This window comes from Mesoplodon mirus, assembly GCF_964341445.2.
Source record: "Mesoplodon mirus genome assembly, chromosome: 14".
Classification (NCBI taxonomy): Eukaryota; Metazoa; Chordata; class Mammalia; order Artiodactyla; family Ziphiidae; genus Mesoplodon; species Mesoplodon mirus.
Genome location: NC_138990.1, coordinates 46,539,540 through 46,555,563, shown reverse-complemented (window position 1 = coordinate 46,555,563; position 16,024 = coordinate 46,539,540). Strand labels below are relative to the sequence as shown.

The 16,024-nt window shown below is 38.1% G+C and overlaps 1 protein-coding gene across 1 annotated transcript in view; it reads right to left on the bottom strand.

The window, feature by feature from the left end:
- BABAM2 (BRISC and BRCA1 A complex member 2) overlaps positions 1 to 16,024 on the bottom strand; it is a 438,160-nt gene that overhangs the window by 295,583 nt on the left and 126,553 nt on the right. The window contains exon 5 of the mRNA XM_082643284.1: positions 14,461 to 14,655. Coding sequence (XP_082499410.1) covers positions 14,461 to 14,655 — 195 coding nt within the window. The remainder of the gene's footprint in view (positions 1 to 14,460; positions 14,656 to 16,024) is intronic.

Sequence of the window (16,024 nt, the reverse complement as noted above, 5' to 3'; positions counted from 1 at the left end):
CTTAAACTAACAACATGGAGTTTTGGCAATTTATTAGGTCTAAGCTTTTCTTCTGGTAATAGCAGCTGTGTCATAGTTCTCTTTTCCTTTCAGAAGTGACAGGTAGACATCTTGAGCAGAATGGATCCCAAACCCAGGTTGCTCTGCAAAGGGAAATTTTATTTCCTTTCTTAGAGACTGTTCGCTGTCAACAAACAGGCTGTCATCTGAAATTGACTGCTCTTACTGCTTAGGTAGCTAAAAAGCTAAGAAATACTCAACAGTGGCTATAACTTTAGCTGGTGACAGCCTGGTAAGGATGATTCTTTAAATAGACTCTGACAACCAATAGCCTAAGCCTGGAGGTTGTTCCTTGTTAAACGCATAATTATCTACCACATGTGAGAAGGAAAGCCAAAGTTAGTCTGATTAGAACATCTCACACTTCACAAAAATGTTTTCTAAGATCTATCATTTAATTATTCCCAAACCCTGTTCAGCAGATATAATTCATTTATACCTATTTTAGAAATCAGAAAACTGAGGCTTAGTCAAGAAACCTGCCTGCAGTCATTGAGAGAGTAATAAAGAGTCAGAACTCAACCTTAAGACTTAAAATTTATTCATCCATTCATTACTGTAGATTAAGAGCCTAAAATCTGCCAGGCCCTATATGAGGCACTGCAAACATAGTGAGTAAAAGAGACATGATCCCTGCCCTCCTGGAGCTTATGGTCTAGTGAGTGAGTCAGACATTAATCCAAAATAACACTCCTATAAATTACAACCTGTGAAAAATACTATCCATGAAAGGGCAGAGGGCTCTGAGAGCATTTTCAGGAAGACCTGGCCTGTTCAGGCTTTGGGGCCCATTACTTGAGGGAACTTTAAAAAGCTGAGTCAAAAGACCATGTGGAAAAATAAACAATCAATACCAGCCAGGAAAACTGTGAAGAAGAAAAGCAATGAGAGGAGGCTAGTTACACCAGGTAACAAAGCATCATATAATCACACAGTAAGTACAGCAGCATAGTACTGGTGTTAAATCAACAGACAGACTAAGAGAACAGGAAGTAAGTCCAGAAATAAGCCCAAAAAGATTCAGTGCGTGACTGATCGTGTGGGACAACTGGAGCCATAAAGGACTAAGCAAAACTGAGATCCGTATTTTACAACATATATAAGGAAAAAGTCCAAGTGGATTAAGAATTTCAGTGTAAAAACTAAAACTGTAAAGAAGCAAACATTGACGACTGTCTTTATAAAACCTTGCAGCGGAGAATGACTTTCTAATTCAGAAGCCACAAAGGAAAAGATAGATAAACTTGACTACCTGAACATAAAAATTTTCTGGATGGCAAGAAAACACCATCAACAATGTTAAAAGACAACTGGCAAACTGAGGAAAGTATATTTTCAACTCCATCACAAAGAGCTAATGCTCTTAATGAAAAAGAGATTTAAAACCCAAGAGAATAACAGGAAAGGATAAACAGAAAAGAAATACAGATAACTCTTAAACATATGAAAATATTCTAAACCCCATTCATATCAAAAAATATACAAATTAAAACTAAATTGAACATCATTTTCCACCAAACCGATTGGCAGAAATGTATCAGCATTATACCACTGCACTGTCTTCTCACCTCCACTGTTTTTGATGAACAGTTAGTGGTGACACAAATAATTTTCACCTACATATAAAGTGTTATTTTCTGTGGTCACTTAAAATTTTCTCTTTATGTTTGGTTTTCAGTATTTTGACTATGATGTGTCTTGTTTTTTCCTTGCATTTGTCTTGGTTGGGGTTTGTTGAGATTCTTGAATCTGTAAATGTATATCTTCCACCATATTTAGAAATATCTGGGCATTATTTAGTCAAATATTTTCCTGTTTTCTTTCACGCATATTAAACATTTGGATTTTGTACCATAAGCTCTGCTTTCCCTTCTAAGTATCAACCCCCATCTAGTATCTGCTGCTTTTGATCACTCTCCAGTGCCCTGAGGCACATGGCTTTATATCTGCGGATGGGTTAGTCTAATAGGAGCTACCCGGTAATTATGCAAAGTGGAATCTGACAGAAACCTGCAAATACGTTTGATTTATGATTGGCACTGCTGTGGAGAAACAACCACTCTCATATATTGCTGCTGGGTTAATAAATTGGTATAAACATTATGAGGGCATTCTGGTGATAAAATTATAAACACACATAATCTTTGATCCAGCAATTCCACTTCTAGTTATTTATCTTACAGACAGACTGGAACACATGCAAAGTGACATGTACAAGATTATTTATTCCAGTCTTATTTGTAACATCGAAAGATTCAAAACAACTTTAATGCCCAACAACAGAATTCAGATTAAATAAATTATGGTTCAATTATTCAGTGTAATAATATACAATTATTTTTTAAAGGAATGCTTATATGGAAAAAATCTCTGAGCTATATTAAGTCAAAAGTAAGGTGCAAAACAGAGTATATATGTTACCATTTGCATAAAAAGTATGTACTATATGTTACCATTTGCTTATATGTGCATAAAGAGACTCTGAAAAACTACAGTAGGTAAAAGCTACACCAGTGCGTATTTGGGGGGGAGAAGCAAAGGAAGGTGGTGTGATTTGGGTGGACACAAGACAATGATGGGAGGGAGACTTTTCACTATATATCTTTTAATACATTTTGATTTTTGAACACTATGAACATATTACCCACTCAAAGAAATTTTAAGGAATTTGAAAAGTAAAATTAAAAGTGTGTATAATGAGATGCTCATAATTCATGCACTCATTCATTTATTCAACAAACATTTATTGAGCACCTACCCATGCCAAGTCCCAGGCTGGGTAATGGAGATCTTAAGACCAAGAAAATACAGTCTGTCTATCTTGACTAGACAAACAAAATATTACAGTGTGATGTTTGGAGAGAGATATTTACAGGATGTGGAGGTAACTAAGTTAAGACTCTTAGTTTCAGGTGACAGAATTCTAATTCAAACTAACTTGAGCAAATAAAAGAGAATTTATTTAAAAGATATGCGGTATCTCAGGGAATCTAAGATTAAAAAAGCAGCCCACACCTAGAGGGGTGGGATAGGGAGGGTGGGAGAGAGATGCAAGAGGGAGGAGATGTGGGGATGTATGTATACATACAGCTGATTCACTTTGTTATACAACAGAAACTAACACACCAGTGTAAAGCAATTATACTCTAATAAAGATGTTAAAAAAAATAAAGCAGCCCAGCCTCAGTTCAAAGGACTCTAATGCCCCCAGAATTTTCTCTCTGTCTCTTATCTCTGCTCTCTCTGTGCTTCGTCTTACTTTCTATTTACCACTTTCTGATTCTTTTGACTAAATAATATGAGAAAAAAAAGGTCCTAGAGTTACATGTTACAGACCAGCTACCCATAACAAGACCAATCTCACTCTCAGAACTAACTCCAAAATCCCAAGCAAGAACTCTGTTTGGCTTAGGTGCCTCCTGATCTAATCAACACTATTTCCACAGTTTTTACAGTGAAAAAGTTAATGTTACCATAAATTCATTGACGTAACTGAAAAACTAGGAAACTTTTCGGGGGAGGCAGGGTTGAGTTATACGTACATTTCCCAAAAGTCCTAAAAAAGTATGAGGGGCTTTCTTACAGAACACATCAAATACAAGATTCTTCATCTTTTTCCTTTTACTACGTGGAGAGAAGGCTTTAAAAAGTAGACTCAGCCGGTCCTTTGGAGATACCCATAGGTTCTCCTCATGCTGAGGAAATTGTACAAGGGGTGCTCCCAATATCTAAATACCATCGAAAATGGGGCACCCAAGACTCAGAACAAAAAAGTGGCTTCACAAATGCAAGTAAGCAGCACCATTCCAGCCCTCCCTCACACGCTGCTGTGCGAGGTGCAGGCAAAGGATTCCCTCTGTGTTTCATAATGTTTCCGTAAAACCAGGTCTTTTCCACTTGACTGGCCCTGCTGCTAAAGGAAACTTGAATTTTCTACTGATGCTTGCATTATATTTTAAAAAAAAAACAAACAGTAATAAAGGTCCTTTTAAAAGTCAGTGAGATTGGAAAAGCTATCATGTTTACTTTAAATGTCTGGAGATATAAAGCAATTTAGGTATACACACACACACACACACAAACTACTTTTAGTGAATAAACTAAAAAACTGAGGTATAAACTACTATGACCAAGATCCTAAGTACTCCTACTGACATACAGGTCAAAATCCAATATAACAAATTCCATTATGCAAACAATAAAATTGTGAGAGCCTCTGCCATGGGATCATTTATTTTAAATAATGCTCAACTCATACTAGTTCCATGTGGTTAAAAACAAAAACAAACAAACAAATCTGGACAGTTCCAGGAAGTGACTATTATAGATTTGACTACCATGCTACACTCCTTCCAAAGGAGAGCCACAAGTTTATCCCCGCCACAGGTCAAATGCCATCAGAGCATAACTCCCAAGTAGCATAAATTAAAGGGGGATGATGAGAAGCCCCCTGTATCCCCTGCTCCCTGTGGCTGACTGGCGTCACTGAATACCTACTCCATCCTCATGGCCAGTGGTGAAAAGGCTGTCCACTTCCAGAGCCCCTCCAGCTATTCTGATCCCTCTCTGAGCACTCTCTCCCTCCTCTTCCACCATTCTAGACCAGTGCTGCCCAGACAGAGAGATAGAGAGAAGGAATGCAATACACAAATGTGAGCCATATATACATATGCCATTGGAGATTATTTAACATTTTCTAACAGCCACATGTAAAAAGATAAAGAGGGACTTCCCTGGTGGCCCAGGGGTAAAGGATCTGCCTTCCAGTGCAGCAGTGGCCTGGGCTCGATCCCTGGTCAGGGAAATAAGATCCCAACTAAGCCTGCACGCCACAACTACTGAGCTCATGTGCCACAACTAGAGAGCCTATGTGCTGCAAACTACAGAGCCCACGTACCCTGGAGCCTGCACGCCACAACTAGATGAAAGAAAACCCACGTGCCATGAAGAAAGATCCCGCACGCCTGAATGAAGATCCCGCATGCCACAACTAAGACCCGACGTAGCCAGAAGTAAAAATTAAATAAATAAACAATAAATAAATCTTTTAAAAAAATAAAATAAAAAGATAAAGAAAAACAGGTGAAATTAATTTTAATATTGTCCCAATATATCCAGAATATTATCATTTCCACGTTATCAACATTAAAAAATTATTAACAAGATCATTTTTTGGTGCCAATTCTTTGAACTCTGCTGTGTATTTCACACTTGCATACATCTCAATTCAGACCAGCCACATTTCAAGTGCTCAACAGTCACTTATGTATAGTCAGGGGTTCCTGTTTTGGACAGCACAGTTCAAGATATTTTTCCATTAACATTAATTCCTATGTTAAGTTAGTTACTCCCTGTCACAAATACCTGAAGAGCTACCTGAGCTACCAAATGCTATGAACCTGGAACACTCCTGACAGGAAGGTTGGTAAATGTCACCTGGTTAGTGGGAATGAACATGGGACCCATGCCTCTTGCAGCTAATATGTTTTTTCCTTCTTCCTCCAAATAATATCTGAACTTACTGCCTTTACTTTGTCTTCACCACTTCCCTTGCTGATACCCTGAAATCTGTTCCCCCAACCTCAGAACCCCACCAAAACTACTCCTGGAAAGATAAGCAACACTCTCCTTCTTAAAAAGTAACTCTCCCTTTCCCCTTGTTTTCCATACTTAATCTTGGTGTGATCAACTTGGTGATATCAACTTCTACTGGTCCACATATGGTACTTTATGATTAACAGCATTTTCAGAGATAAGACAGGAACAATCACTGAACTACAATTTACTGAGCAACTACTATAATAAGTTACTTCAAATATATACAAAAGAAGGCTAATAATAATAACAATAATATTTTGTGTTACACAACTCCACCGTTTGCTTAATTTTGCTTGCTTCGCACACAGGGGATCTAATTTAATCTTTGTGTCAAGGTTGGGGTGACAGAGTAGTTATCTCCGGCAAAGTGACACAGGGAAAAGCTTTAGTCACAAACACACAAAAACTAATGACAGGGGCTTCCCTGGTGGTCCAGTGGGTAAGACTCCGCACTCCCAATGCAAGGGGCCCAGGTTCGATCCCTGGTTGGGGAACTAGATCCCACATGCATGCCGCAACTAAGACCCAAAATAAATAAATAAATATTTTTAAAATACAACTAATGACAGAATTAGAATCCAAAGCTCCCACCTCCCAGATCACTTCTCTCTCCAACACATTTCTACATGGCCTCTGCCTTAGAGGAGCTTACACTCTAAGCACACTGCTTTAAAAGTAATCAAGCGGGCTTCCCTGGTGGCGCAGTGGTTGAGAGTCCACCTGCCGATGCAGGGGAAACGGGTTCATGGCCCAGTCCGGGAAGATCCCACATGCCGCGGAGCAGCTAGGCCCGTGAGCCATGGCTGCTGAGCCTGCGCGTCCGGAGCCTGTGCTCCGCAATGGGAGAGGCCACAACAGTGAGAGGCCCACGTACTGCAAAAAAAAAAAAAAAAAAAAAGTAATCAAGCAACGAGGCCGTAAGAATGAGGAGGCTCTAATGCCTTGGTAGCCAACTTAAGCCGGAATCAATTCCTGTAAATGGCTCAAGATTAAGAAGAACAGCCAATCCCAAACAGCCAACTAGTCTTTCCCAAAAAATGCAACCACTTCAGCTCTAGCCAATCAATTTCCTTGCTTTGCGTCCAACTCCTCTCTGTAAAAACCTTGCCTGTAACTCTGATCAGTAGAACACTCCTAACCACCTTGCATCAGTGTTTGCCCAAATAAACTCTTAAAAATTTTAATATGTCTCTGTTTACCTTTTAACAGTGCTCATATACTTTCCCTTCAAATGTAATATCACAGCAAGATGGGGTGACAGAAGCATCAAGTCATTAATTCAAATGAGGAGCTATCATGAAATGGCTCCTTTCATATTTTTAAATGTTGCCAGAGTTTAATTTATAAACCATAAATTTTGAAAATCTTACTGGGATTTGTGGTCAGGTACAACAAGAAAGAGTAATTGTTTCACATTCTCCAACATATATCATTATTAAGAAAATGCCCATAAAAGGAAAAATCGGTTGCTAAGAAAATGTTTTATCTCACAGAGCACCCACTGGTGATCTTTAATATGTAAAATATGTGGTTTTAGAACATCTCAAAACCTTCGTTTCACGGCAGGAAAGACAAATGCCTTTAATCAAAATATTAGGGATGATAAACTAAATTTGAGTTCTGGGAATTAAAACAAAAGCCAGGGTCTTCCCTGGTGGCGCAGTGGTTGAGAGTCCGCCTGCCGATGCAGGGGACACGGGTTCGTGCCCCAGTCCGGGAAGGTCCCACATGCCGCGGAGTGGCTGGGCCCGTGAGCCATGGCCGCTGAGCCTGTGCATCCGGAGCCTGTGCTCCGTAACGGGAGAGGCCACAACAGTGAGAGGACCACGTACAGAAAAAAAAAAAAAGCCAAAGAAAAATTCACAAATTTGCTTACTGCACTCTGTTACCATTAACAGACTCTGGTTCTTTAGCTATAGCAGACACATGCAGGAAATGCTGACAAGGCAATTGACAGATACAATACAAAGTGAGACCTTAGGTTCTACCCACTGAGAAAACTTATAATGTACCTTTATTTTGATATGTTGTAGCAAAACAGTATATACAATTTGAACACCTATAGCTTACATTGTGACATTCATTGAAATTAAAATTCTAATCTTTTTTTTTTTTTTGCGGTACGCGGGCCTCTCACTGTTGTGGCCTCTCCCGTTGCGGAGCACAGGCTCCGGACGCGCAGGCTCAGTGGCCATGGCTCACGGGCCCAGCCGCTCCACGGCATGTGGGATCTTCCCGGACTGGGGCACGAACCCGTGTCCCCTGCATCGGCAGGCGGACTCTCAACCACTGTGCCACCAGGGAAGCCCAAAATTCTAATCTTAATAACTCTGCTCAAAGAAGTAGCAGGAGGAAGATCTTTGTGGTAATCTGTACCTTGATTGCAGTGGTAGTTACAGGAAATTACTCATGTGATAAAATGGCATACACATACATTGTACCAATGTCAATCTCTTGGTTATGTAAAAAATAACCACCGGGGGAAACCAGGTTAGGGTATACAAGACCTCTCTGTACTATTTTGCAACTTCTTGTGAATCTATAACTATTTAATATATCTTTCAAAATTAAATATTTTAATATATCTTCTAAAAATGATTCTGATCATGCAGGAACATTAGAATTGTTCATTCTGAACAGGTAAGCTTGCATCCCAATGTATCACTGTTTTCTCCCAATTAAAAAAAAATTGGTGTTTACTAAAAATTATAAAACCAGCATAGACTAAGAATACAGTCTTCAAAACTCTACTTACTAAAGGAGATGGACAAAGCAATAAGAGAGATGACTTCATAAAAAGACCATGGTAAAGAATTAATAAAGAGTTTGTGTTGGTTTTTTGTTTGTTTGTTTTTTTAATGTTTCCTTTCAAATGTGCACTTGCTGAAATCCTCTAACTGGAAATTGAGGAGGAAAAAGAAGAGTGTCTGCAGTGGTGTGCAGGGAGCACTGTATTTCAAATTAATATGCTTGTCAGAAGGCTGACAAGAGATCAGAGCCCTCTCCCTCTTTCTACTACATGGTTTTTAAATTTTTCCTTTTGCCAGCTGACAGTAAAATGGAAGAGGCATCTCAGGTTTTTAAAAGCTTCTTACTTTCAGAGCAGAAATGGAAGGTTAAGAATGTAAACACATGTTCCAGAAAGAAAAACTCCGTGATGCAAAGGCAAAAACAAAAAGTCACCATCTTCTCAAATGAACACAGGATGTTGTAATCCAAAGGTATTCAATAATTATGCACAGTCTTGGATTCATTACAGAAAATATTTATCAGATGGACTAGTAGAATCAGGAGAACCAAAATACATGGATTCACATTTAGCCCAGGAAGAACAAATTGACTCATAATAATTTTATTTAGAGACTATATTAATTTTCATATTTTATTTCCTATATCAATTTCTTTCATATTAAAATGTCCTCTTGCTTCAATATTCCAAAAAGACATAATAGATATGATTTACTAATCAGTAAAACAGTCATATGTATGCTTATAATTCTTGTCCCCCGCATATGCTATGCCTCTAAGTTTTTCTGCAACCATATAACCCCCTGACCTCCTCTTCCTATAGTGCTGTCTATGTCCACCTTCCTTTAGGACCTAGGTCAGTTCTGGTTCATCAGTGAAGACTTTCCTTAGTCACTCCGTTTCTCAGTGATTGGCTCTTCTGAATTCATGTACAGGCTGTCCATTCCATCTGAGATAATCTGTTCAGCATTGCTATTTCATTTTTTACAAATATGTGTTGAGACTTAACTTGATTCTAACACCTTCAAGAGCAAAAGCCAGGACTGCTTTTTTTTCACTCAAACTAGCATAGCAGACTTTCCATATCAGTCCTATACCGACCGGCTTAGCCCTACTAAATTATATCTTATAGGTATGGTGCAGCATTCCAGTGCATATAACTATAAAAATAATTTTAAATATTGATTCTGTAGTTCTTCATAATAATTATCTTTTCAAGCTCTGTGTTACCAGAAAAACTGAAAAGCATGCCTTTCAATAACCTAATAAAACAATGAAACGGGGTCAAAGGAGAAGCCCTGTGACATTCCACAAATACCTGATGGCTGACAAAAGGTATAGCCAATCTTTTATGTGGAGCTCTTCCATGGATTCAGACAACTAAGAAAGGAGCCCACAGTCAGTAGAATACTAAGGGAGAACAACTGAATGTTTACTGAAAATTAGATAATCTAAGTCAATAATATTCACCTTCCTTAAAAGGATAAATTAAGTTTGCCATGACTGTTTCTTAGTTACCCAACTGTTGTTCCAATTGACTATTGCATTCTTATTTAAATGTCTGCAAATCATCCACCTAAAGACCTGAGTGTAATTTCTTTCAAAAATCTCCAGAATGTTTTTGCTTTCTACAATCCCTAGGACCTTTCTGCTTCCCCATAATTTCTCAAAGATAATATCTCTGAAGCACATCAGCCAGTTTCTTCAGTGCCCTGAAACAGTCCCCCCTAGAGCCTCCAGAAGGAACGCAGCCTTGACGATAATTTTGATTTTAGTCCAGGGAGACCCATTTCGGACTTCTGACCATCAGAACTGTAAGATAATAAATTTGTGTTGTTTTAAGCTACCAAGTTTGTGGCAATTTGTTACAGCAGCAATAGGAAACTATTACAGTCCCTGATTCAAAAAATCTTGGCTCAAAACCAAACTGCTTTCTTTCTGCTAGGGTCCCGTGTTTGTCACCGAAATTCTTTGTCTGGATTTGTATTCCATTAGCAAGCTGTCCTTTAACATATTCCTGAACCAGCATGCCATGCTCAAATGTGTTTCATCCTGCAAGACTCACCTTTATGCCCTGTTTTAGACCAGAAACTAACTCACATACCTATATTTTTACTTCTAGAGTCTCGGCTCCTACTTCCACTGGGCCCTCCCTAGGGCTGGTCAGCTGCAAGCTTAACCTCTAATTGTCCACCTTGCCTTGTTACAGGATTCTCAGTTTCTTTACTTCCCCTAAGTCCATAATCATTGCCCTAATGCTTACAAATTACTCAATAGTATATCAAAATAAACTGGGGCAAATGTAGCAGCAGTAGGTTTAAAGAATGGAGAATCAATAACATTAAATGAGAAGTTTTAAATATACTATAAATTCAAACTACCTAGCTATTTTAAATGAATTTAAACTTCTACACTCAGAAGAACTGTACCTCAAGTATTAGCTGAGCCAATGAACATAATTTTAAAAATTCTTAGATCAGAAATGGTACCGTAAAACTGGATATACTTTAATTCAGCCTTAATATTAAAAGGGGGAATTAGGAGGGAAGGAAAATCCTAAAAACTAAAGACCAATTAGTTTGACAGTGATTCCAATCATGTCTTTAAAGGAATCTCTCAGCACTAAAGACAACAGAGACAGGTTCACCAAGAAGTCATGTCAAATTAACCTAACACCTCTTTTGAGAGGACAGCTAAGTTGATTTTTTAATAAGAAAAATGTTGAGATTAGAGGATACACTAAGTTTAATAAAGTTTTCCTTACTATCCATACGAACAGATTAAAGTTTCAAAACAATAGTTTAAACCTTGAACTCTGCACTACTGGTAGAAATGTAAAATGGTGCAGCCATTATGGAAAACAGTTCAGAGATCCCACAAAAAAATATAAAAATAGAATTAGCAATATGATCCAGCAATCCTACTTTGGGGGATATATTCAAAAGAATTCAAAGCAAGGTCTTTGTACATACCCATGTGTAGTCAGCATTATTCACAATAGCCAAGAGGTGAAGGCAATGCAAATGTCCACTGATGGATGAATGGATAAACAAAATGTGGCATATGCATGCAATGGAATACCAGGCAGTCTTAAAAAGGACAGAAATCCTGTCACATGCTACGACATGGATGAACCTCAAAGACATTATGCTACGCGAAATAAGCCAATCACAAAAAGACAAATGCTGTTCGATTGCACTTATGTGAGGTCTCCAAAGGAGTCAAAAATCATAGAAACAGGAAGTAGAAAGGTAGCTGCCAAGGGCTGGAGGGAAGAGGAATTAGTATTTAAATTGGTAGAGTTTCAGTTTTACAAGATGCAAGAGCTCTAGAGATCTACTGCACAACAATGGGAACATACTTAACACTACTAAACTGTGTACGTACAGATGGTTGACGGTAAATTTCATTTTGTCTTTTACCACAGTAAAATAAGCAAAATAAATTTACAAAATAACAAAAAAACCTTGAACTGAACACAAGATGATTTGTAACAAGGACGAATTTTAGTCCTACTGATTCAAAGGCATTAATCATGTATAAAACCTTGGAAAACATGTCCTTTGAGAAAGAGCTGAAGGACAAAAGGGGAAAGGCATATTTAACCTAAGAAAAGAAAGACTAAGTGAAATCTGAAAGAATTAACACAGAGAAGGGAACCTAAACTTATTCTGTGCTTAAATAAACTAGAGTTTATTAATTAATTCATTCAACAAATGTTTACGGAATGTAAACAATATGGCAGGCACTGTTCTAGGTGTTTACTATATTTCCAGTGAACGGAACAAAGATCTTGGCCTTGGTGGAATTTTACATTCCGCTGGGGAGAGACAAACAATAAACATAATAAGTAAGTGTGGTAGGCTCCCAGTGGTCTCTGGTATTCACACTCTTATGTAACGCCTCCCCTGCATGTAGACTGGACTTAACAAGCAGAATACATCAAAATTGATGAGATGTCACGTCTGAGATTAGGTTATGAAGACTGTGACTTCTGTCTTGCTCACATACTCACTCCTGCTTACTTGCTCTGGTGAAGCCAGATGCCATTTTATGAACTGCCCTGTGGAGAGGCCCTAAGAAGAGGCAAGGAACTGAGGGCAGCCTCCAGCCAATAGGCAGCACTATACTGAGACCCTCAGGTCAGCAGCCCACAAGGAATTGAACGGTACCAAGAAATACATGAATGAACTTAGAAGGGATCCCTCTCCAGTTGAGCCTTGAGTGACTACAGCCCTGGCCAGTACCTTGAGTGCAGCCTGGGAGAGACCCTCAAACAGAGGGTCTACACAGATTCCTGGCAAACAAAAATTATGATAATAAATGCTATTGCTTTAAACCACCAAATTCTGGTATGATTATTTTATGCGGCAACATATAACTAATACAATATGTTAATTATATAGTTTGTTAAAAAGAGATGCAAAAAAAAATGTAGAGCAGGGTCAGGGTCGGGGGAGGGTGTACAAGTTACAATTTTAAAAAGAGATGTTAGAAAGACCTGCACGTGAATGTTTATACAGCATTATTCATAACAGTCAAAAAGCAGAAACAACCCAAATGCCCATCAAGTGGTGAATGGATATGTGGTATGCCCATCAAATGGACTATTACTTAGCCACAAAAAGAAATGAAGTCCTGACACATGCTACAACCTGGATGAACCTCACACATATTATGTAAGGTAAAAGAGTCCAGTCACAAAAGACCACATATTGTATGATTCCACCACAGGTACACCTCATTTTATTGTGCTTCGTTTTACCGCCCTTCTCAGATATTGCATTTTTTATAAATTGGAGGTTTGTAAACCTTCTGTGTTGTTAGACGATAGTTTGCATTTTTTAGCAATAAAGTACTTTTTAATTAAAGTATGTACATTGTTTTTTATAGAAATAATGCTATTGCACACTTAATAGACTACACTGTAGTGTAAACATAACTTTTATATGCACTAGGAAACCAAAAAATTTGTGTAACTCACTTTATTGTGATAGTTGCTTATTTGCAGTGGTCTGGAACCAAACCCGCATACTTCCCAAGTATGCCTGTGCATGAATGTTCAGAAAAGAAAATCTATACAGACAGAAACTAGTTTAGTGGTTGCCTGAGGCTGGGGGTGGGAATAGGATTAACTATAAATGGGCATGAGGGATATAATTGGGGTGATGAAACCACTTGAAAACTGGATTGATGGTGGTTGCTCAACTTGGCAAATCTACTGAAAACCATTAAACTTTACACTTAAAACAGGTGAATTTGTGGTATCAAAATTATACCCAAAAAAGGTTGTTTAAAAAGAATCGGGGTATTAATATAGGCATTGCTGAGAACAGAACACATGCGTAAAAACGTTAAGGAGGAAGGATATTAGCCTTGCGAATATCCAGGGGAAATATGCCAGACAACGGGAAAGCTATGCAAAGACCCTAGGGCAGGAGCATATCTTGTGTGTCTGCAGCACAGCAAGGGTGCTAGAGAGGCTGGAGCTGATGATTTTTAGACAGGAAAGTGGGAGACGAAGAGAGAGAAGGAATGATGGATGGAGGATGGTGGTGACAGGAATCACGTAGAGCTTTTTTACACCTCTGGAAAGACTGCGGCTTTTACTATGAGAGAAGAAGAGAGGGATATGAAAGTGCTGGGCAAAGGAGTGATACACTCTGACTTGCATTTTTAAAGCATCATACAATGTAAAGAAATTATAAAAGGATCCATATAAGCTGGCTACCTCCAGAGTTACTGACCCCTCTCATCTGACTGGGATACTATATACTTTCTCATAATTCAGAGTTTTGAAAAGACATTAATGTTTATCTGGTTTCTCAAGGATATCACCTGGGAAGTTTGTAAAATTTGGAATCTCACATCCGCAGCCGCAGATATTCAGAAGTCAGGGGCTGCGGATGTGAGACTGAGAAAATACACGGGCAACCTAAATCATGTTTATCTAAGGAAATGGCCAGGATTTATTATAAATGAATGTCTGAATTGATTGTTTTATTCTATTACAGATAAAGTGACCTTTTTTCTCCCATTCTCAAAAAACCTTACCCAGCTGTTTTTTTTCCCGGCATAAATTTCCATGTTCTCTCCATACTGTGGCTCTTCCAGTAACGTCTGGTATTCAAACATGAGGCGGGAACTCTCACGGAGGCGGCTGCACTGAAATTGGTGATATTGTTGCACAAGTTCCTTCACCACAAGTAAGAGACATTCAGGATTTGATGGATTCCAGGAGGCAAGGTTCTGCAGAAGCCAAAAATAAAAGACCGGTAACAAATGCATTTTCACACAAATCCAGTATCATATTAGCACATCAATATAGAGAAAAAGAATAATGAAAATCTAAGAGAAACAGACTACTCTTTTTTTTTATTGAAGTATAGTTGATTTACAATGTTGTGTTAGTTTCTGCTGTACAGCAAAGGAATTCAGCTAAACATATATGTATATATAATCTTTTTCATATTCTTTTCCATATGGCTTATTACAGGATGTTGAATATAGTTCCCTGTGCTATACAGTAGGACTGTTGTTTATCTATTTTATATATATATATATATATATATATATATATATATATATAAAAAATATATCTGCTAATCCCAAACTTCTATTTTATCCCTCCCCCACCCCCTTCTCCCTTTGTTAACCATAAGTTTGTTTTCTATGTTTGTGAGTCTGTTTCTGTTTTGTAAATAAGTTTCTTTGTATCACATTTTAGATTCCACATGTAAGTGATATCACATGGTATTTGTCTTTCTCTTTCTGATTTACTTCACTTAGTATGATAACCTCTAAGTCCATCCATGTAGCTGCAAATGGCATTATTTCATTCTTCTTTATGGCTGAGTAGTATTCCATTGTATACATGTACCACATCTTCTTTAGCCATTCATCTGCCAACAGACACTTAGGCTGCTTCCATGTCTCGGCTATTGTAAATAGTGCTGCTATGAACACTGGGGTGCATTTATCTTTTCAAATTAGAGTTTTCTCTGGATATATGCCCAGGTGTGGGATTGCTGAATCATATGGCAACTCTGTTTTTAGTGTTTTTAAGGAACCTCCATACTGTTTTCCATAGTGGCTGAACCAATTTACATTCCCACCAACAATCTAATAGGGAAACAGACTACTCTTAATTTATGATAAACTCAGAGCTGAAGTTAGAAGGGTCTTTTGAGCTTGGTGAGTTTTCCTGCCTTCTAAAAATTCTTGCAGAAAATCAAGGAGAATTCCACCGTGGGTATGCAGAAACAGTAAAGTGTAAAGTAGGGTAGTAACAAAACAAGAAACCTAAACATCCTAGAAGACCATAATTTTAGCCCTGGAAGACTGAATTTGTTTCACAGTCTTTCATAATTTTAATTTTTTTCCCTCTGCACCTAAATTCAGCATTAAAAGCTAATGTCAATTCAACTCAGATCCACAGACCATCTGCATCTGTAATACTAGACATAAATAAATGCTCTGTAAACATTAGCACCCCACAGAAATATAAGCACAATGGTGGTGGTTCAGTCTGAAAAAGATAGGAATGGAGTAGAGATGAGGGAAAATACAATTAGGAAATGCAAAGTTCAAAGAAAAAGAGGAAGGGAATGGCTCTGAT